At 35.5% G+C, this 24,717-nt stretch overlaps 1 protein-coding gene across 1 annotated transcript; it reads left to right on the top strand.

Moving 5' to 3' along the window:
• The first annotated feature begins 15,139 nt into the window (after positions 1–15,139).
• On the top strand, positions 15,140–20,838 carry LOC122043430 (probable disease resistance protein At1g61300). The gene is made up of 3 exons (XM_042604029.1): positions 15,140–15,524; positions 15,673–18,271; positions 20,542–20,838. Exons 1-3 carry the CDS (start codon positions 15,245–15,247, stop codon positions 20,549–20,551), a joined length of 2,889 nt encoding a protein of 962 aa, XP_042459963.1. The 5' UTR covers positions 15,140–15,244; the 3' UTR covers positions 20,552–20,838.
• Positions 20,839–24,717: the final 3,879 nt, after the last annotated feature.

Here is a 24,717-nt window from a genome sequence, read left to right as displayed (position 1 = left end):
ATTTTGTGGGCTTAGAAATTAATTATTTAATTGTAAAGATGAGATATCCGAAGGAGCGACTGAGATTCAAATATTTTATAGCGTCGTCTTTTTCATCAGTAATCATCATTTCCACACAGGCGGTAAAAATTAAATATCTGCTTTACCTTGGTAGATCAAACTTGACTTCATGAATCATTTTATTGGGATACACTAACATAACACCTAATTGCCTTGCCTTGGCTCGATCGATCTAACTATACCACTAGGAGCTAGCCAGGTAAATTGATAGTGACTGAGGGATAGATGAGGCTGCAGCTTTTCTTTGTCTAAATCTGGAACACTCAAGGATTTGACTAGACAAGAGGAATGGCCGGAAGCACAGCAGACATCAATCATGCTTGCCCTCTTGTCTAGTCAAATACTAAGTGTTTGAGATTTAGATGCTAATGCATGCGCAATAAATCTACGATGTTGATGATTTTGTAGTGATATGGCTAAACTTTTCCATTGGTCGAACTAGCACATCGATCAGGCAAGAATTATTAGTCGATTGAGGTCGGATGACAACTTGCCTCATCCATCAAACTAGACGACATGGAGCCAACTAAGCTGATTGATGATTGAGTGAGAATAAAATGAATCATCTACTATCATAACCCACAATCTCCTCTTTGAGGAGATGAGGCTGCATTTTTTTCTTCATGAATCAAAACATAGAAACTACTTTTCTTTGCCAAAAAATAAAAATTATTTTTATTTTTATAAACAAACAAATCCATGAGATAAGAGATATATGGTCAATTTTCATTTGATCTAGCACAATTAAAAGTATTTATTGCAATATATATTGCATTCATCAAAATGCAATTGCTGAAGGTGACGGATGATGATGTTAGATATATCTAAATATTAATTTTATCCTATTTGATTTAATTTTTCTGTGTCGTAAATTAAGTTTTATAAATATTATAGGCCATAAAATAAATTAAACTGAACTGATAAATTAGATTTTAAATAATGCTATATATTCTCGTTCACTACTTGAACTAGAATACTGAATAATGTATATGTATATGTTAATCAAATGCATATCTTAACAGTTTTTTAATAATCCCAGTGCAATCTATCCAAAGAATTCAATGGGAAATTTTAGGGCATATAATGAAAATTAAATTGAATAAATTCGATTAAATTGATCATGTCCGCCCCCAATTATACAATATAATGAGATTTTGATATTCTTCGGAATATTTTTAAAATATAATAAATAAAATTAGGTAAAAATCCAAAGGATGCATTTTTAATTATTTAATTTTAAAAGGATGTCATTTTCAAAAAAAAAAAGTATTTCATCATTTTTTTTATTTCAAATGTATCCTTTTATTGTAATATTATTTTAACAGTTATAAATAGCTGTTATAATAAAATATCAAAAAATAAATAAAAATAAAAATACATAGAGTGTTTTAAAAAAATACACGCGCGCCTTGTACTTTACGATTCAAATAATTAAGGCGTGCTTTTATTTAATTTTTTTAAATTAGGTCGGCATATTCGACCAAGAATATCGTTTCTAAATTCGTATTAACTTGATAGTTAACTTAATGCCGAGGAAACCAAATTAAAATGATTATATTAATTCAATAATTCTGATTTTTTTTGACAATTTTATCTATATTTAAAAAGTTTGAACCGTTATTGCTTTTTTTTTTTTCTTTCTTGTTGATAGACGAATCAATCTATTGTGTTGTTTATTCATCTTTGTTTTGCTTTCCTTTCTTTGCTTAAAAAAGTAACAAATAAATTAAATTGGAAATGATGATAAAATTAAGACCGAACTTGAATATAGAAATATTATGTCCCCGGGGTATGGTGTCGCGGTAGGATATCCATGTTGTCACCCAGGCACTCACGGTTCGATCCCCAACTACCGTGTATTTGCAGAAATTTTCCTCCAAATGGGGAGCACAATCAAAGGATGCTGGGCATCTGAGTTAGCTGCCGCGTGCGTTTCCCGATTTATTCTGATGGTCGATGGGAAACTTCTGTTGGACCGGACCGGTCACCGTAGGAATAGTCAATGAGCCTAACTGAGATTATCATTTTTTTTTTTAATATAAAAATATTATAATTGTCTCGATGTTGAAAAGATCTTAATGAATATAACGGAACTGATCTTCCATGGAGATTAAGGCGACCATTTCCTAATCTTCCTCTCTTATAGATATATGGGTCTCAAGTAAATTTTAATGCTCTCACATTAGGGCAACCACACCTCTTATATACTTAAAATACTCTTAAAATTTATATATTCTTTTCGCTTCACTTAAATATTATTATTTTATTTAATAAAAAATAATATAACAATTGTGATTTTCATATCATTATTATGTGGAATCGCCACGTCAGTGGCCCCTTCATATCATTATTATGTGAATGCATAAAGAGTGGTAGTTAAAGGTGGAATCCGTCCTTCGTTTCACACAGTCAGTCTTATGACCATATGTGAGAACGTAAATTAGAAATCTGTAGTTAGCCAGTACCGAAAAGATTTTTTTTCATAACTTTACCAAGATTCAAATTCTTACCCTATGATAACAACTCTTTTGGTAGTAGCTAACTCAACTCTACTGACAAGTGAAGTAAAGAGAGTTTAAAATATTAAAAAAATATATATTTTTTTAATTTTTAAATTCAAAAGGATATATTTAAAAATTATATAAAATTTGAGGGCAACATAAGAACTTCCCTAAGTTCTAATCATTTTTTATCAGTATACATACAATACCAAAATTTTATTTCAATAAATTTAAAAACATAAGATAAAAAAAATTAGAGTTTTCAAAACTTCTAAACAACTATAAAAATTAAAAAAAATAATCCAATCCAATTAAAATTTTTAAGCTTTTTTTTTAATAAATTCTAGCAAAGATTGCAATGAAATTGAATTGAATAAATTCAAGTAAATTATGTCTATCCCTATCATAAATTAATTTTTAATATTTCCATGAAAATATTTGAAATATGTACTTTTCTTTGCTTTTAATTAATTAATTAATTAAAATTGGCGGTAAATTAGAAAAAAAAATTCTAATCATAACTTTAACTTTGCATGCAATCCATAATCACCAAAAACTTTATTTCGATTTCCTGCATGTAAAGTTTTATTTGCTTCAACTTTCTCATGCAAATATTGTTACCTAATTGTCTCTCATATTTTTTAAGTACAAAAAGTCTAAAAGCTGAGTATAATTACTGTTAAATTCAGTACTTTATACTACAATTGAATATATTTTCTATTAAATTAAACACGATTTTTATAATTTCTTCCACCATTTAAAGAAAATCTAGTATATATTTCTTCTAATTAAGTATCATTTACAGAAAATCTAGTATATTTTCCATCCAATTGAGGTGGAAAAAAAATCATTCTTAATTTGATAGAAATATACTAAAATGAGTATAATTTCTCTTAAAGTCGGTGCTTTATACTAGAATCGAGTATATTTTTTTATCAAAATTACCCCTCATATTTTTTAGATACAAATAATCTAAAAACGAGTATAATTCATGTTAAATTCAGCATTTTAAACTAGAATCGAGTAGATTTTCTATTAAATTGAGCATGATTTTTTTTTTGCTTAATATAATTCCTCCTAAATTCAACGTCATTTTTAAAAAATATAATATATCTTTCATCCAATTGAATACCATTTGAAGAAAATCCAGTATATTTTTTATCCAATTGAGGTGTAAAAAAAATAGTACTCAATTTAATAGAAAATATACTAAATTCTAGTTTAATGTAATGAATTTAAGAGAAATTATACTCATTTTTAAACTTTTTATACCTAAAAAATATCAAGGATAGTTAGGTAAATATATTTGACTAGGGAGTGAAAATAAAGTTTTTTTATCAATGGAGACTACATGTAAAGTTTTTGTTTATCAATGGGACCGCATGCAAATTTTCCCTTAAATTGATTACCCTTTAAAAGCTGTACAATCAAATGGCCTTATAGTACGGTTAATTGTCTCTTCGTTTTTTTTCTTAGTTGTCAAATTGTAATTTTTTCGGGACGGTACGATGATTAAGACATAGAATATTATCATATAAAATCTTGGGATTAAAACTTGGTGTATTCGATCATGCCTTCTCCATGTCTTATCACCTATACTAATGACTAGTAGTCATCCGTGATTTACCTCCTCCGTGTTAGTCTAAAGACGGATTGACATAGATGCTGAGATGAGTGACTCATCTTTGCCGCATTAGTTGTCAAATTGTACAATCACCTGGCTAATAAATAAACCGACATTTTTTTTACTAAGAATATTTTTTTTTAAATTCGTATTTGCTTATATTAATTTGATAATTCTAACTTTTCATACAATTTTACCAATGTTTATAAAGTTTTAACCACTATTTTTTTTTAAAATAAATGAACCCATCTTATTAGGAAGACAATTTCCTCTTAAGTTATTGAACCATTCTATATCTGGAGGAAAATATAGAAAGATCATTTGTTTTTATTGATTATAAGAGTAGGTTATATCGATATTTGATTTATTATATATATATATATATGATACGACATATAAGTAAGGGGTCCGAAGGGACGTGACAGTCAGAAGTTAAGGGGACGTGACAGTCAGAAGTCGAGGGGATGTGACAGTCAATAATCAACAATACGTAACAGTCAAAAGTCAAGGAAAGAGGGTGGTTAGACCACCCCGCCTCATCTGCGGCATAACTCCCAGTCGGGTACCTTGATTTGAGACATAAGACCAAGTAGTTCCTGGCCTGTCTCCGATCGATCAGTTCTTACCAGCCTAGGCTTTATATGGTTTAGCTCACATAGTTCAGCTCATCTTCCTTATCAAATGCCTCGACACAGTAGCTCAGTAGTCTCTCGAGCAGCCTGCAACTGAACTCTAGCAGGTACAGACAGTGCTAGATAACAACAATGTCAACGAATTGTAACCGTCTTGTTAGAGTGTATACTAAAAGCCTAGCTTTTGGTATGAACATTTATCTAGAAATAAGAATCACATTGGTCAAATGTCTACATTTATGATAAATGTAGTTGCTCAATTAATTTATATTGTAGATAACATGGTGTGTGGTGTCACACACAGAAGATCATGTTATCGGTTCCTTATAAATTATAAACAGTGGCTCACGACCAAGATAGAAAGGAACAAACCATTGGAAGGTCGTAGTGTAATTAGGTATTAGTTTATCTTAACTATATAATTACACTAGTACACTTAGAGTGTATTGAGTAGGACCATTTGAGGTCGTTCCTTTTATACTGACTTTATAAAGGAACAAAGACCTCAGTTATTATGAAAGTGTGTGCTCTTAATCCTAATATAATAACAAGCACATATATTTGATATTTATTTCTTTAATTTATCAATGGGTGAGATTTAGTTCAATAAATCAATAAGCCCGATAAGTTGGGAAATGATATCACTTATAGTGTGTGTTGTTGATTATAGAAGGAAACTGTGTCCTAGTGATCTAGGTTGAGAATGTCCCCAAGAGGAGCTCATAAGGATTGTCATGTTAAACCCTGCAGGTGGACTTAGTCCGACATGACGATGAAGTTGAGTGGTACTACTCTTGGAGCTAGATATTAATTAAGTGAGTTGTCAGTAACTTACTTAATTAGTGGACATTTATTATCTTAAACACAGGGAGACTAACACACTCATGATAAGAAGGAGCCCAAAATGTAATTTGGGATTGGTGCCGTAGTTCAATAATAGTTCTCTAGTGAAATGAATTATTATTGATAAAATTAAGTTGTGTGTTCAGGGCGAGCACGCTTAATTTTATCGGGAGACCAAAACCAATTCCTCCTATCGGTCCCTATCGTAGCCTCTTAACTATAGAGTACTATACCCACCTATACCCACCTTCTTACCCATCCCATAGGGGCCGGCCAAGCTTGGAGACCAAGCTAGGGCCGGCCATGGGTATGTTCATGGGTGAATTCATGTGGCAGTCCCTATTAAAATAAAAGGAATTTTAATTTTAAAATTTTTCTTATGTGGATAATATAATTTAAAAGAGAGTTTAAAAATTTAAATCCTTCCTTTTATAAGATTCTACAAAAGATTAAGAGAAGAGTTAAAATCTCTTTCCTTATTTGTAGATTAAAAGGTTGATTTTAATTTTGGTAAAACTTTCCTTTTAATTATATTCATGATTTAAAAGAAAGTTTAAAAATTAAAAATTCTCTTTTATTAGTTTCTACAAAATATTAAGAAAAGATTTAATATCTTTCCTTATTTGTAGATTGAAAGGAGATTTTAATTTTTAGAGATAACTTTCCTTTTTGGAAATTATCCACATGTTTAAAAGAAAGATTTTAATTTATAAAATTTCTTTTTATTAACCAATCATGAAGGGATTAAAATTATTGGAGAAATTTTTATAAATTTCTAGAAACAAATTAGGAAGTTTTAATTTTTGTTTTAATTAAAACTCTCCTTGTTTTGGGGAGAAGAGTGGCCGGCCATTATAATTTGAAAAGAGAAAATTATTTTAATTAAATAAATTTTCCTTTTCAATGGCAAAAGAATTAAGGAAGTTTTTATTAAATTTTTCTTATTTGCCAAGACCAAGGATTATAAAAGAGGGGGTAGAGGAGGCTTCAAGGCTAACGACTCTATTCTATTTTTCCTCTCTTTTCTCCTTGGGTGTGGCCGGCCCTTCCTTCTTCTCTTCTTCTTCTCTTTGTGGCCGAACCTCTTCATGCTCATGGAGTTTTAATTGGTGGCCGGATCTAGCTTGAGGAAGAAGGAGAGAAAGCTTACATCCCTTGGAGCTTGGTTGGTGGAAAAGATCTTCATCTTTTGGAAGCTTTGTGCTTGGCCGAAATTTGAAGAAAGGAGAAGAAGGTGCTTTGGTGGTTTCTCATCTCGGAAGATCGTTGCCCACACAACGTCCGAGGTTAGAAGAGGAATACGGTAGAAGATCAAGAGGTTTTTCTAAAAGGTATAACTTGTTTTTTTTTCTTTCCGCATCATACTAGTTATTTTTGGAAATAATACTAAATACAAGAGGCATGTGATTCTAGTATTTCGAATTTGTTTTCGATATAGTGTTCTTTTGTTTTTCTTTTCCTTGTGATTTGATTGTTCTTTTTGGTTGACCTAAAGTTATTTTAGGAAATTAAATATTAGCTTTCCTTAAAAGGTTTTGTCTAGTCGGTGGTGGTTGCTCCCATATCCAAGAAGGCCATGTGCCTCGCCACGTCAGTACTGGGAACCAATTTTAGAAATTAATATTTAATAGAATTAATAACTTAGGTGATTTGGATCAAACGTGTTAAGTTCCGCAGGAGATCCAAGTCAAAACCTAAAAGAACAAATAGATTAAGTTTTGGATCAAACGAGTTAAGTTCTGCAGGCGATCCAAAATTTAATTTAAAAGAACACATGGTAGCTAGGAAAAGGTTCAGACCTTTGTACAAAATTTTTGTACAGTGGAACCTCTAGGTTTTCCGAGTAGCAACCAACAATTAGTATCAGAGCTAGGGTTTTGCCTCTGTGTATTTGGTATTAGTTTAATTATGCACATGTCATACATAATTTAGGCAGGTTAATAGTAGGATGTGCTAACTTTGTGGATGCAGGATCCAACTATTTTGGTTTATAGTTATTATGTGTGTGATTGGACCCTTGGACATGTCAAGGGCATTTTATTGTGTGTGCATGATTGTATTATAAAATACAGCAGGAGCTGTATTTAGTTTTATTAGGATTTTATTTTTGATCTAGTTACATGTACATTCCTTTTATGGAATATAGGATCGATGAATGTAAATTTTATTTTATGTTCGATCTAGTTTACATGTACATTCCTTCAAGGAATATAGGATCAAAATGTAAAATTATATTTATGTCGCGGATCGAATCTTGCAAAGCGTGGAACCTTCTAAGGAACAGAGGCGCAGCGGAACTAGGAGCAAGATGGATGCGACAGCTAGACCCGGTGGCAGTAGCCAAATATGGCAGCAGCTTGGGATGACAACACGCGGAGGACAACAAGAGATAAAAGCCATAATAGTTGAAAATTAGATTTTCTATTTATTGCTTTTATATTGTGCTGTGTGTGCATGTTAGTTTACATATTTAGTAGGCTAGCATAGTTAAAATTCCTCATTTATAAATAACTAAGTGGGAGAGGAATTTTTAAGTAAATCCCATGGTCTCCATTACTGGTTTGTAAGTGATACAAACAAGCTTGCGCGTTGGCTCTGAGTGCCTTCCTCCATAACGGATGAGCTTGTTTGTGGATCACTAGAACAGACTTCCATTTTTGGATGACTATAGGAAGTTAATTAAGAGCGTGTGATCTTCCCCAACGGAAGGGGCATAATCTTATTAATGGACTTAGTGTCAAGTAATGGTATACACTTAGACACATCTAATAGTATCCTCCCCATCGGAGTCACTGCTATTATTTGTGTGACCAAATGATACCAACTATTAATTTTATTTGTCAAAAAGTTAGGTTGACAAGATAATAAAATTAATGGGTTAAAACCCTCCTTTTACAAATGTTGAATTTGTATACGTCCACACTAACGTGGCATGCAAAATTCACGGTGTTTGAGGTGTTGGTGAATTTAAATAATATTGTTTGAGGAATCAATATTTTTTTAAATTCAAAATTTTTTGACCAAATATTTGATCAAAGACAGATCAACTATTAATTTTATTCGTCATAAAGTAAAGTTGACGAGATAATAAAATTAATGAATAAAATCTCCTCTTCGATTTTGTATACACAAAATTCATGAAAATTTTAAGGAGTTGATCTTGACCAAATATTTTTGTAATTCTTAGGATTTAAAATGTTTGTCAATCCCTAATAGTCATACTATAGAAAAGACTTAGTAGTCCCAATTGTAATGATTGGAAATAGTACTTGGACATTAAGGTAGACTGTCTTCTTAGAACTAAGAACAATATAGGTGTATTTAATTCATTAGTTGAAACATGTTTAGTGGTGTTATCTACCAGAACCTGGAGTGTAGATACAGATGCCATCAATCATGTCCGCAATTCATTGCAGGGTTCCAGGAAACCCGACAACTAAATGAAATTAAAACACCGTCCACATGGGCACTACTGTAAAAATGGTAGCTGTTGCAGTGGGAGATGTTTATCTTTTGATAAGAATAAAACATGGATTTTTGAGTAATTGTCTTTACGCACCAAGTTTAGAAAGAACTAGTTTTCAGTTTCTAAACTATTCAAAGAACTTGATATTCTGCCTCTTTTAATAACAAAGTTGTTATTAAGAAAAAGAGGGAAGTTATCTGTTCTGGTACGTTGGTTGGCAATTTATAAATCCAATAACTCTCACGATACAACAAATGAAAATTAGTAACACATCTTCTAATTTTAAGAGAAAGCAACTTTCGGAAATGAACCATTAATATCTTTGGCATCTAAGGCTAGGTTATATTAACTTGAGTAGGATTCATTGGTAGCTGATGAACTTTTGGGTTCATTAGTAGTGGAAATCTTTCCAACCTGCGAGTCTTACTTGGAAGGAAAAATAACCAAGAAGCTTTTAAGTCTAAGGGGTATAGAGTCAAAGATATGTTGAAATTAGTTCATTCTGATTTGTGTGATCCTATGACTATCCAGACAAGAGGTAGTATTGAATATTTCGTCTATTTTATAGTCAACTATTCAAGATACAAATAAATTTACTTAATGTACCGCAAGACTAAGTACTTTGATTAGTTCAAATAGTACAAGGCTGATGCGGAGAAATGTTAAAGTAAAAGTCACTATGGTAAGAACATAGTGGCAAGTACCTCTTGGGAGAATTTAGGAGTCACTTATCAGAAGTAGGGATTCAATCCCAACTAACTGCACCTGGTACACCCCAAATGTGAAGGAAAAGGAAGGTATAGGACTCTTATGGAAATAAGTAGATTGATGAGTTATTTAGAATATTACCAAAATCATTTTAGGATATACTCAAACGGAAGTGAATATAGTACCTTCCAAAGTCGAACTCTCTACTCATATAGAATTGCTGAATAGGCGTAAGCCTATTTGAAGCATATTCGGATAGTCGAGCACATATGCTGAAGAGAGACAATGATAAGTTGGACAGGAATTCACTTGTTTGTGGGTTATCCTAGAGAAATGAAAGTAGGTTTATAGTCTTAAAAATCAGAAGGTCATTGTTAGCATTAATGACCGATTTTTAGAAAAAGACTATGTAATAAACCACGTGTCCATAAGAAAATTTATTCTTAAGGAAATATTAAAAGGCATGTCTAATCTAGTACCAACTGTACAAGATGAGATATCACAAGGAAACTGTAACACGTATCACAAATGATACACAATTGCAGAAAGTGTCTTGTCATAATGGGAGGGTTGTTAAGCAACCTAAAAAGATTCATGTTTTGGGAGAGTTTTTGGACTCGATCCCTGGAGGACATGAACCTGATCTCCGGACATATGACGAAACACTCCAAGATAAAGATGCAATATCTTGGCAAAGAGTAATGAATAACAGAATTAGAATATATGTATTCTAATAAAATCTGGAAGCTTGTAGAACCACCAAATGGTGTAAAAGCCTTTGGGTATAAAAAGGTCTATAATAGGAAAAGAGGGATAGACAGGAAGGTAGAAACTTTCAAAGCAAGGCTAGATGAAAAAGGAAACTTTTTCACTGGTAGTCATGCTTAAGTCTATCCAGATTCTTTTATCTATTTGGTAAGTGGATGTCAAGACAGCATTCCTTAATGGAAGTCTTGAAGAAAGCATCCATATAAAGCAATCAGAAGGGTTCATTACAAAGGGCTAAGAGCATCTTGTGTGCAAGCTCAATCAGTCTATGGACTGATACAAAGCTTCAAGGTCTTGGAACATCCAGTTTATCAAAGTAATCCAGACCTTTGGATTCATTTAGTAACTGGATAGGTCTTGTGTATACAAAAGGTGTGATGGAAGTGTTGTGGTATTTCTTGTACTATACGTAGATAACATTTTTGGTAGTTGGAAACAATATCAAAATGTTGTCAGAAGTAAGGGTATGGTTGTCCAAACAATTCGATATAAAGGACTTGGAAGAATGTATATATTCTTGAGATCAAAGTAATAAGGGATCGCAAGAAAAGAATATTTTACTTATTCCAAGCTTCATACATCGGAAAAATCCTTGCTCGTTTTAAGCATGCAAAACTCCAAGAAAGGTTTCTTACTTTTTAGGATGGAGTAACTTTATCTAAAGATATGTTTCTGTAGACATCAAAGGAGATAAAGGAAATAAAGGCAGTTCTTTATGCTTCGACTATCCGAAGCCTAATGTATGCTATGCACGAGATCAGAAATCTGTTTTACCAAGGGCATAGTTAGCAGATATCAAAGTAACCCTAGACAAGGACATTGGACTGCAGTAAAGCATATATTAAAGTACCTTAGAGGCGCTAGAGATTATATGCTAGCTTACAAGGTAGTTAATTTGGTCCCTGTGGGTTACACGGATTTTGACTTCCAATCGGATAGGGACAATAATAAGTCGACCTCGGGGTTTTGTGTTTACTTTAGGAGGAAAAGTCATAACTATGGAAGAGTGATAAACATAGGTGTTTTTTCTGGACTCCACCATAGAACCTGAGTATATGGAAAGTCTCTGAGGTAGCCATAAAAGCTGAATGACTTAATTACCTCAAGATAGACTTAGATATGATTTCTAGTTTGTCCAAAGATTATTACAATTTATTGTAATAATAATGGTGCAGTAACAAACTCGAAGAAACCATGAGTCTATAAGGCAAGAAAACACAATAGAGCGCAAGTACTACCCAATACAAGAAATTGTATAACGAGGAGAAGTTGTTGCCGCCTAGATTGCATCAGATGATAACCTAAGGTCCTTAAGGCAAGAGCTTTTTGAAAGGCTTGGGAATCAGATGTATGACAGCAGATATGGCAGCTTAGTCTTTTAGTATAAGTGGGAGATTGTTAGAGTGTATACTAAAAGCCTAGCTTTTGGTATGAACATTTATCTAGAAATAAGAATCACATTGGTCAAATGTCTACATTTATGATAAATGTAGTTGCTCAATTAATTTATATTGTAGATAACATGGTGTGTGGTGTCACACACAGAAGATCATGTTATCGGTTCCTTATAAATTATAAACAGTGGCTCACGACCAAGATGAAAAGGAACAAACCATTGGAAGGTCGTAGTGTAATTAGGTATTAGTTTATCTTAACTATATAATTACACTAGTACACTTAGAGTGTATTGAGTAGGACCATTTGAGGTCGTTCATTTTATACTGACTTTATAAAGGAACAAAGACCTCAGTTATTATGAAAGTGTGTGCTCTTAATCCTAATATAATAACAAGCACATATATTTGATATTTATTTCTTTAATTTATCAATGGGTGAGATTTAGTTCAATAAATCAATAAGCCCGATAAGTTGGGAAATGATATCACTTATAGTGTGTGTTGTTGATTATAGAAGGAAACTGTGTCCTAGTGATCTAGGTTGAGAATGTCCCCAAGAGGAGCTCATAAGGATTATCATGTTAAACCCTGCAGGTGGACTTAGTCCGACATGACGATGAAGTTGAGTGGTACTACTCTTGGAGCTAGATATTAATTAAGTGAGTTGTCAGTAACTTACTTAATTAGTGGACATTTGTTATCTTAAACACAGGGAGACTAACACACTCATGATAAGAAGGAGCCCAAAATGTAATTTGGGATTGGTGCGGTAGTTCAATAATAGTTCTCTAGTGGAATGAATTATTATTGATAAAATTAAGTTGTGTGTTCGGGGCGAGCACGAGATGCTTAATTTTATCGGGAGACCAAAACCAATTCCTACTCTCGGTCCCTATCGTAACCTCTTAATTATAGAGTACTATACCCACCTATACCCACCTTCTTACCCATCCTATAGGGGCCGGCCAAGCTAGCTTGGAGACCAAGCTAGGGCCGGCCATGGGTATGTTCATGGGTGAATTCATGTGGCCGTCCCTATTAAAATAAAAAGGAATTTTAATTTTAAAATTTTTCTTATGTGGATAATATAATTTAAAAGAGAGTTTAAAAATTTAAATCCTTCCTTTTATAAGATTCTACAAAAGATTAAGAGAAGAGTTAAAATCTCTTTCCTTATTTGTAGATTAAAAGGTTGATTTTAATTTTGGTAAAAACTTTCCTTTTAATTATATTCATGATTTAAAAGAAAGTTTGAAAATTAAAAATTCTCTTTTATTAGTTTCTACAAAATATTAAGAAAAGATTTAATATCTTTCCTTATTTGTAGATTGAAAGGAGATTTTAATTTTTAGAGATAACTTTCCTTTTTGGAAATTATCCACATGTTTAAAAGAAAGATTTTAATTTATAAAATTTCTTTTTATTAACCAATCATGAAGGGATTAAAATTATTGGAGAAATTTTTATAAATTTCTAGAAACAAATTAGGAAGTTTTAATTTTTGTTTTAATTAAAACTCTCCTTGTTTTGGGGAGAAGAGTGGCCGGCCATTATAATTTGAAAAGAGAAAATTATTTTAATTAAATAAATTTTCCTTTTCAATGGCAAAAGAATTAAGGAAGTTTTTATTAAATTTTCCTTATTTGCCAAGACCAAGGATTATAAAAGAGGGGGTAGAGGAGGCTTCAAGGCTAACGACTCTATTCTATTTTTCTCCCTCTTTTCCTTGGTGGTGTGGCCGGCCCTTCCTTCTTCTCTTCTTCTTCTCTTTGTGGCCGAACCTCTTCATGCTCATGGAGTTTTAATTGGTGGCCGGATCTAGCTTGAGGAAGAAGGAGAGAAAGCTTACATCCCTTGGAGCTTGGTTGGTGGAAAAGATCTTCATCTTTTGGAAGCTTTGTGCTTGGCCGAAATTTGAAGAAAGGAGAAGAAGGTGCTTTGGTGGTTTCTCATCTCGGAAGATCGTTGCCCACACAACGTCCGAGGTTAGAAGAGGAATACGGTAGAAGATCAAGAGGTTTTTCTAAAAGGTATAACTAGTTTTTTTTTTCTTTCCGCATCATACTAGTTATTTTTGGAAATAATACTAAATACAAGATGCATGCGATTCTAGTATTTCGAATTTGTTTTCGATATAGTGCTCTTTTGTTTTTCTTTTCCTTGTGATTTGATTGTTTTTTTCGGTTGACCTAAAGTTATTTTAGGAAATTAAATATTAGCTTTCCTTAAAAGGTTTTGTCTAGTCGGTGGTGGTTGCTCCCATATCCAAGAAGGTCATGTGCCTCGCCACGTCAGTACTGGGAACCAATTTTGGAAAATAATATTTAATGGAATTAATAACTTAGGTGATTTGGATCAAACGTGTTAAGTTCCGCAGGAGATCCAAGTCAAAACCTAAAAGAACAAATAGATTAAGTTTTGGATCAAACGAGTTAAGTTCTGCAGGCGATCCAAAATTTAATTTAAAAGAACACATGGTAGCTAGGAAAAGGTTCAGACCTTTGTACAAAATTTTTGTACAGTGGAACCTCTAGGTTTTCCGAGTAGCAACCAACACGTCTGTCATAGAATAACTGTCAGCAGTCAGGGAATATTCCTGTGGTTGGTCATTCCCTAAGAATGGAACATTCTTTCAACCAATGAGAGAGCACCACGTGTCCTCCATCACCCGACAGACCCTGACAATCGACATTTTCTGACATCGGTCAGGCTCCAGAGGTACGCATTGTCATATAAAAAGGGAAGTCCTCTCCCTTGAGCAGGTACGCGCACATACGCACTTGTCTTCTACACTGTTCTTCTGGAGAAAAAGTACCTGACTTGAGCATTAGTGGGCCTGCGCCGAGGACTTTTTCCCTGATTTCTGGTCTCTAACGCTCCGTGTGCGTGTCTGAGTGTACGCAGAGGCAAAGTACCGTCGATTTATTCACCACTGTCCAGGAGTACCGTGTGGGAGTTCGTTTTTATAGTACACGTACGCTAGGTGTGCCCAAGTCACGTCTCCGTCAACGCCAACACCATCTCAGTCGGTCTTCGTCTGACTCAGATTCATATATATATATATATCAAAGTATGAAAATAAATATCAAGGATATAAAATGTGATCTAACCCAAACCAGATCTAACACAACCCATTTCCGTCCCTACATCTGATCTTGAGCCTTCACTTTATTCATGTGTTTTGCTGCCCTTGCTTATCTGCAAAAGAAGCAAGTCTCTTGTTGCAAGCTACCTTCTCCTCGTCCATGGCGTGCACGTGCATTAACCTAAATCTCAACTTAGACTGTAACAGTTGCCTGAGTGTGCTGTGGGCATCTCTGCGACTGTGCAGGCCAAAATCTGGCATCCAGAAGTTGGAAAAGGAAATAACAATATTGAGAGCCAAAAGGGACGACATCAAGAACCAGATCGACCAGGCGGAGCGCGAGGGGAGAATTCCGACCAACCAAGTGAGCCAGTGGCTACTGGAGGTGGAGATGTTGGAAGGCCAAGTGGCTGATATCGAACAGGATTTCCAAAGCATCAGTGAGTATTCTCCCTCCCCTCCCGTATATACCTTTTTAATTGTCTTTTCACTCCATTTCAATTGCAAGTCTTTGTGCGTGTTTTATCTATAAGAGAGGACAGGAAAAAAAAAAGTTGTTATTTTCCGTCTACTGCTTTGTTTCGTTAGGTTACTTCAGTTGCAATTGCTTCAATCCAACTCGCGGCGCCAGCACGACGAGTCAAACACAGCAAGCAGGAGATCAGGTTCCTATCAGAGAGTCATCAAATTGCTGCTCCATCATTCGAAGAGTGGCAAAGAAGCTCGGCGAGGCTAATGAATTGATGAGCCGAGCTGGTGCACTGGATCCGATTGCCACAGTTGGGCCTCCGGAACCCACCGTGATGCTTCCCATCTCACACCAACCGCCTGTTGGGATCGAGTCGTATGTGGAGGACATTGTGGGCTACATCAATGGTGGAGAAGGCAACATCATAGGCATCTACGGAATGGGCGGTGTCGGTAAGACCACCATGTTGAAGAGCATCCAGCAACACTATCTTCCTAAGCATACCATATTTGATCGTGTCATTTGGGTTGTGGCTTCCAAAGACTGGCAATTGAAAAGGCTCCAGATAGATATTGCTAAGAGTTTAGAACTGATGACACTGAAGGAGAGCGACAATGAACGAACTTGTGGTGATAAGTTATTTAGCTACTTGAAGAACAAGAATTGCTTGTTGCTTCTGGATGACATTTGGGAACTTGTAGATCTTCAACTGTTGGGGATGGCACACTCGGCCACTGAGCAAGGCCAGCATCAGCAACAACCACGCAAAGTCGTGGTGTTCACAACCCGCAGCGAGACAGTGTGTACACAAATGAAGGCAGAAAAGAAAATCAAAGCCAAATGCCTGGATCCAGATCAAGCATGGCAACTCTTTGAGCAGAATAGCGATAAGAAGTTTCTCAGCTCAGATGGTGGAATTAATTTCGTTGCTCAAGAACTTGCTAAAGAATGTGCTGGTCTTCCGCTAGCTCTTGTCACCGTCACTCGAGCCATGTCAGGGAAAAAGTCTTGGGAAGCTTGGAAGGACGCTCTGCATCAAATAAGGGATAAACATGAGTGGACAACCATTGATCTTTCAGAAGATTCAGTTGTAATGTATAAAGCCTTCCAGCTGAGCTACGACAGTTTAGAAAATGACTCCATAAGAGAATGTCTTTTGTGTTGCGCTTTGTGGCCTGAAGATTATAAGATCCACAAATTTAAGGAGTTGATACCATGTTGGATAGGTTGTGGCATAATTCATGAATTTAATGTCATCAATGAAGCTTTCACCAATGGATGCCCCCATTTGGAAGCTCTCATGGCTGCATCCTTGTTAGAGCAATGTAATGATCAAAAGGACATTCGTTACTTGGACACATTTGTAAAGATGCACGACGTCATCCGAGACATGGCACTTTTGATGGTCTCTGGGTTGAAAGGGAATGGAAGGAAATGGATTGTAAAAGCTGGAATTGGATTGAGCCATTTGCCTATACAGGAGGCATGGCAGGAAGAATGGCAGGAGGCAGAGCGAGCATCATTCATGGACAATGAGATTGCATCTTTACCAGACTATGGAGCTTCTACTTTTTCAAAACTTTCCATGTTGTTTCTCCATGGCAACGATAGCCTGACAACAATTCCTCCTAGTTTGTTCCCAAGCATGCCTCTTTTAACATACTTGGATCTCTCTAAATGTCATATAACAGAGCTTCCCATGGAGATTTGTAGGTTAACTGAGCTTCAATATTTAAACTTGTCCAAGAATCCTATTACCAGACTGCCGACCGAGTTTGGTTGCCTCTGCAAATTAGAGTACTTGCTTCTAAGGAAAACTGAAATTAAGAGTGTAACTAGGGGGACGATATCCAAGTTATCAATGCTCAGGTGGTTGGATATAAGACGAGCTTTCCCTATACGTGGTTGCTTGAAGAATGGGCGGAAAATAATAGGAATGCGTCCAATATCAGAGTGGTGGTGGGATGAGCTGAAATGTTTCAGAGGACGCCACAAATTAAGTGTGGCAATTGACATCAATGTGACAACTGCTAACATTAAGCGAGTGAACATGCTACCAAATGTCTCCATATGGAACCTCACCATGGAGGGAGGGAATTTTTTACAACTCCAAACCCTCCATCTTGGCACTCTACAATGGAGCTGCAGCGTAAGTGACAACCTTGAGTCTCTGAGTTTTAAAAATGTCGCAGTAGACAAATTAATGTTGACTGCAGGCGTGGGTCGTGAATCAAGTTTCGGATGTTTAAAGACTCTCCATTTTTATAACCTAAGAAAATTGGAAAAGATTTCATTGAATGGAGTTGGGCTCTACAACCTTCGTGAACTATGTATTCATTCATGCTCCATGTTGAAGGATGTTTCATGGGTTCTACAACTGCCATGCCTTAATCTTCTACTGATAAGTCGGTGTTTTGAAATGAAAGAAGTAATCAGTAACGTAGGGAACACCAACTCTAGCTCTAGCATCCAGCGGTTGAGTTTGTCTCTCCTACCGAACCTCAATTGCATTGCACACCAACCACTCTATTTTCCCTACTTGGAATATGTACACGTGTACAAATGCCCTATATTTAAAAAATTATCATTTGGGGCTGAAATATTGAAGAGCAGATTAAAAGAGATTAGAGGCATTCAAACTTGGTGGGACAACATGGAGTGGGACGACGAGAGCAATAAGAATTTACTCACCCCTCTTTTTATTCCGTTTACTGAAAGGTAATATTCATTTATGATATATATTTTCATACGAAGTTATTCATTGTCTACTTTGTCTATATGAAATAAATGAATATTTAGAAATGATTTAGTATTTTACAAATTAAGCACACCAAATTAAATAGTTTAAGATGCATGCCTACCCAAACACTTAGACATCCTTTAATATTTTTTAAGGGCAATTTAGAAAATAAATATGCTTTTTAGGAAATATGAAAACTAATTGCATGTTTTGGGTATTTTGGTAAATTACAGTTAAAATTAAGTTCTTATTCTTAGAAGCAACTAACTGTAACTTCTCCGTATTTCTCAGATAACTATGATCTCGATGTCTAACATAAAAACTAATGGACAATCAGTTCCTGCTCCATTGAGTCTGATCCTGTCCGAGACCTATAGAGATATCATGCTGAGTATGATGGATGAATGATTGACCAACAAAAGACCTTTCTTTCTCAGAAGAAGCTCTCCTTCGATCCTGCTCACAAGAAGACGAGCTAACAAAACCTTAGCGCCTAAAAACCAGGGGAGAGTCCTTGGTGAATGCCCTCTGACGCTTAAGTCTGCACGAATCCGAACGGGCGGCTGAAGAATAATAAGAATGCGCACACGAGAGTAAGTTGTAGACGTTCAGTGAGTGTACCTTCGTCACAGAGAGGAATCCTCTTTTATATACCATTTCACATAACCTTCGCAATCATGAAGTGATAGAATGTGTCAGAAGTTGTTAGGTAAAGAAGAGAGTACAACCAAGGCGATACGTTGTAGTCATCCAAGGAATCTTCCGCTGATCCAGATATACACCTCTTTTGTCGTTTATAGTTTATGTTATCACTGAGGTGGCCGAACAAAGGACCACATGCTTCCCAAGTCCGATCCTTCGACCCACCAGGTCCTCTACCCTTCATTCCACCCGACCTACTAGGACTTTCTTTATCTGGTCTCTGGTCCTCTTAATTCGAAGATAGAAGCCCCCACTTTCTTTGTTCGAGGTAATATTGTACACACATGGTTTAATCAGACCATAACTATTGTGTGCAGTCGGTGGTTAAACCTTCTGGGCAAATGATATTGTCCACTTTGGGCCTAGGCCCTCATGACTTTGCTCTTGGGCTCTCCCCAAAAGGCCTCATGCCAATGGAGATATATTTTCTCTTTATAAACAATGATCTTTCCCATGTGTTTTACAATGCGGGACTATGTTTGTAACCTTGCAAACCTAACACGTTGCACACTGAATATATCTTGACTGTTCTTTAAGCCAGGCGCCTCATTATAATGTTGTTTGCTGAGTATATTTCAACCGGTCTTTAAGCTGCTCTATTATATTCTGCACAGCCTCGAGACATTCGTTCGGAGAATGTTGTAGCGCCTCCTGCTCCCTAGAAGTCCTAATAACCTATGCTTTGTTGGAATCTTATCCGAGTGGTAATATGAGAATAAGTGATGTAGGCCCGGTCGTCCTTTTATCCATCCGGGCTGATAAGGGGCTACCAGGAGAGATGCAGCCACGTCCTGAGAAGTTTGATTGATATATTAAGCTGAGCTATATCTTGTCATTTCTTGACCGGATTTTTGTACGCCCAGGGCATATATACTCATTTGACTTTAAGACTGAATGGATACACATGTACACTGTCGCCTATGGTTGATCTGTTGTGGAGTGAGTCAATCATTCCGGCCTGCACATAAGGTCGGCTGACATTAATCTTGGCCACCATAAGACCTGGCCGCCTTTAAAATACTAAACTCCTGGGTTCGCTCGGCTTAAGGGATGACCATCTCTCCTCGATCAGATTATAACTCGATCTGGTTGAATATAAGAATCTCAACACTGGGCAATTAATCCGAGTCAGATGAGGGGATATTACTCCTCGAGTGCGACTATCATATCATCTTGACTTTGATCACCCGATCATCTTAACTCTAACTGCCATGTCACCTTCCGAGTCTACTCAGCGTAACCCATATCAGAGTCAATTCTTTTAAGGTCTTCTGATAATTTTTTTTTAATTAATGACAAGTTAATGGTTTCATGATGGCATCAAGCCATCAATATATTTTGTTTTTCTCTTTTGGGAGAACTCCCAGTGCATGCTTTATTTATTCCTGAGATAGTAGCAAAGGAAAATGTTTAATTGTCAATATCACTCTGTATAGATGAATATTATTATGAGTTTTAAGACTCGACAATATTATATCTTACTCTTAACTATTTAAAATTTGCTCCAATATTTATTGCTTTTAACAAAATTTTGTGATCCTTGTAGTTTTGACTGATCCTGGTTTAGGACCAATTAAGTTCGAAAAGAAGCATCGACCTTTTGGGCAAGGAGGCTGCAGGGTGTACATTGTTCTGATCTTTGTAGACGGTCGAATTTGTTGGATTCTTTGACGGGTTCAGCATGTATCTAAATTTTATTGATGACTCCTAGCTAGTTAATTGGACACCTCTTTAGTATTTCAAGATCTGATCATCAATTCTGTCTTCTGCACTTTACTTCGTCATGAACTAGTATCAATCGCTCTAATAAATTGTCTTCTTCACTTGAAGAAGTTTTATTTCATATGATGTGAGTTCTAATTTGGTTTGATATCACCCTTTGATCATATTAAGTAGTATGATGCATGTGTTAGAAGATGAATAGCATAAAAACTATAACACTCAATATGGGAGGAAACTACTTATTAGATTGGATATTTATAGAGAATACCTAAAATATATCTACACAAATACATGAACCAATAATAAATGACGTACATGTATAATCCGAATAGTCATTCATGAATCCTCCAAAAGACCTCCAATATTCATGCACACAATATTAAATACTTAATTAATCTAGTTTATATTTTCAACATCCCCTCTTAAACCAGATTCATTACTCTAAGTAAAAAATGCAACTTCTTGAGAACACTCAAATTTCAACTGTTTTGTGAAAATATCGGCAACTTGATCTTGTGACTTCACGTAGTCAAGCTTCACTTCTTCCTTCGATATGCAATCTTGAATAAAATGATACCTTGTATCAATATGCTTGCTCCTTTCGTGAAAAACCAGATTCTTGGCCAATGCAATTGCTGATTTATTATCAACATAAATCTCCGTTGGATCTTCTTGTGACAAATTCAATTCCTTCAACAAACTCCTTAGCCTAACAATATGGCAAACACAAGAAGTAGCTGCTACATACTCCGTCTCACAAGTAAAAAAGAGTCACAATAGGTTGCTTCTTAGAATTTCAAGTAAAAGCTGAATTTCCTATAAAACTCAGCAAAGGAACTTTGGGAGAAGTTCCTAGAACTGCACGAAGGAACTTCCGAAACAAAGCTAGCGAGACGGGACAGACTCCGGAATCAACTGACTAACCTCCGGATAGAAGAAGGAGAGTTAGTAGCACAACTACATGGACGAATCAAGGAGTTGATCACCGGAGTAACAAACCTTGGAGAAACGGTAACGAATCGAGATGCACAAAGGTATGCTTTAAATGCGTTCCCAATAACACCTAAATGGATAACTATAGTAGACTCCTACTATATATCTAAGGATCTCGAGGTTAGTACTTTAGAAAGTCTTTTCTATACTTTTGAATTACACGAATCTCGGTGTGCAGAACAAAGAAAATGACCAAGTCAGAATGTTGCCCTGAAGGCAAGAATAAATGATTCAAACTCTGACGAATCTATTGATGAAAACGAAGCAGCTCTAATGGTAAGAAAGTTCAATAAATTTATTAAATCTAATAAATTTAAATCGTAGACAAAGAGGGATTACTGAAACAAAAGGAAGGTCTGATGCTACAATTGTAACGAAAAAGGGCACATCAAAGATGACTACCCGAAACTGAAGAACAAAGACAAGGAAAAGAATAAGAAGCAGCTCGGCCCAAACATAATCTCAGAGCCGCATGGGGCGAGTCGTCATCCTCAGAATCTGAAATCGAAGCATATGTCAGACTAGCCCTAACGACAATCCATCAAGAAGAAGATGATGTCATCTCAAAGATGAGCATAGATGAAGGGAGAGGATCATCGGAATAAATCAGCGATGAAGGGGGAGCATCAGAAATTGAGGTAAGTGAGGTATGTGCTCTCTCTCCAAATCAATCCTTTAAATTTATTAAAATTCTTACTAAAGATCTAGTGAAATTAGAAAATAAAAATACTGAGTTGAAATTAAACTTAGCAAAGACATGTCCTCTAGAATTGTATGATAATCTAAAATTAGAAAATGGAAATTGAAAATAGAAATCGAAAAATTGAAAAATGACCATCCATGCTTGAAACTAAATAACTTTCAAAAATCAAAACTTAGAATTTATGGTATATTAAATTGGTATATTAGACATCACCAAGGTCAATTTAGAAAAATTCCCAGAGAATATGTACCTCCCAAATTCTTACTTAACACAATTGGAAGGAACCTATATTGGGTTCCAAAGTCTTACTTAGATTAAACATTTTTTTAAGGCTTTCAGATTAATTGTTTAAATTCTTTAAAAGACTTTGTCTAGAAGTGGTTGATGATCCAATAACCAAGAAGGTCTACTACCTCGCCACAGGCTTGAAGCCGATTATTGAGTTAAATATTTAATTGACAAACTGATAAGCTTGTGAAATTAATTAAGATAATTACTTTCAATGTTTGTTATTTTTTGGAAAACTCCATAAATTAGAAATTATTTTAAATTTCTTTTACTTGTTTTTATTAAATCAAGTCTTTTTCCTAAAACTTAAATTTCCATATTTTTTGATGTGATCAAAGGGAGAGAAATAGGTACAATTTTAGGGGAGTAGGGGGAGTTAGAATTTTTCAAAATTTTAAATTTTTGCTAACTCTATTATAGTCTGAATTTTTATAAATCAGTTTATTTCATACTTAGTGTTGCAATTTATTTATTGCAAACTTTATACTTAAAATATTTTGTTTGCAAATTCTTATATTACTGTTTCTTATTACCCTAACTTGAACTTGGGTTGATGCACATAAAAAAGGGGGAGATTGTTGGACCCCATGAGTGTTTTGATATGATCAACCAAGTTAGGTTGGGTCTTGTTTGGTTTTAATTCTTGTGTCTAAGTGTGCAGGAGCTTAGGAGCACAAGAAATCGAGCGAAAAACGCAACCAGCGAGAAGGATGGCATGGTAAGGGAGTCGACTAGCTCGGTGCATCCAAGGAACGAAAGGGCTATGGAAGAGTACACGGTGGACGAGAAGAACATACGTAACGTTCGAGAGACGAGAAGTAGGAGCAGAAGCCTACTCGAGGAGAAGGGAGGAAATTGGGTTCAGGTGAGCCATATTCTGGTGGCCGAAATCACCCAGGAAATCACAACAGCAAAGGAGCAAAATGGAGCTGTAAGTGTTGCTGGAAGTGCCTTCAAAGGTTGTTGAAGGCACCTCCGCGCCTTTTGTAGAAGGCGCCTTCCATGGCTGGAAGGTGCCTTCGATGAACAGTGCGAAGGCGCCTTCAGCCAGTCAAACTGACCGTTGGCAGCGGATAAAGCCTTATCCGCTGCTGTCTTGCTGGAGGCACCTTCCATCCACCTTGGAGGCGCCCTCAAGCTTAGGATAGGATTTCCATGAGCTATAAAAAGACCCCTAGAGATAGGATATAGAAAAATAACTTAAGAACAACTACTATAATCATTTTCTAGTCTTTTCTAAGTTTCTCAAAGAGTGTAAGAGGCTTCTCACTTACAGAGAAGGAGATTTTTCTAGTAGAGTTTTGCAACCGCCCTGGATTAACAACCACCTAGGTTGTAACCAAGTCAAGTTTGTTTGCCTCTTCTTTTTATTAGTTGTTCATTTTTGAGATTATAATTATTGTGAAAATGCTACTAATCTTAGTTAGAAAAACAGAGAAAGATTTTTATTTTTTTTAGACGTTGCGTCCTCTTACCGGCCCCGCTACGCCAACACTCCTAAGTCCCTTATATTTAGACATACAAATTAAAATATAACAAGACCTAACTTAAACTTATTTGACAATACATCAAAACACAATTAGGGGTTCTAACAAGATTTACAGGTCATGAGGTACAACTGCTAGGGCAGATCAGTCTCCCTATGTCACTAGGTGAGGAACATTTGAACCAAACTCAGAGCACCTTCTTCACAGTGGTCGACGCTTTGCCCTCTTACAATGTCTTCAATTTTTATTAAAAGTTGATGTTCCCATTCATAGATTGAGTCAGCTCAGTCAGTGGAGATCAGAGTGCTACTCGCAAATGTTATGTAGAGATGATTCAAGAAGATCTCAGGATGGCACAAAGGACTCATCGAAGGAAGTTATATTCCTTGTAGGAAGTACCTGTTCCCTAGCCAGTCTATGAAAAGGAAGAAGATTAAATCATGCTAGGCTAGCCTGATCGTATCACTCAGATAGTGATTGATTTAACACTTGATCTTAAAGAAATACTGATCATTTGTCTCATCCGAAA

Source organism: Zingiber officinale, chromosome 2A (genome assembly GCF_018446385.1).
Source record: "Zingiber officinale cultivar Zhangliang chromosome 2A, Zo_v1.1, whole genome shotgun sequence".
NCBI classification, from domain to species: Eukaryota; Viridiplantae; Streptophyta; class Magnoliopsida; order Zingiberales; family Zingiberaceae; genus Zingiber; species Zingiber officinale.
The sequence above is the reverse complement of the archived record's forward strand: the minus strand, read 5'-3'. Positions and strand labels throughout refer to the sequence as shown.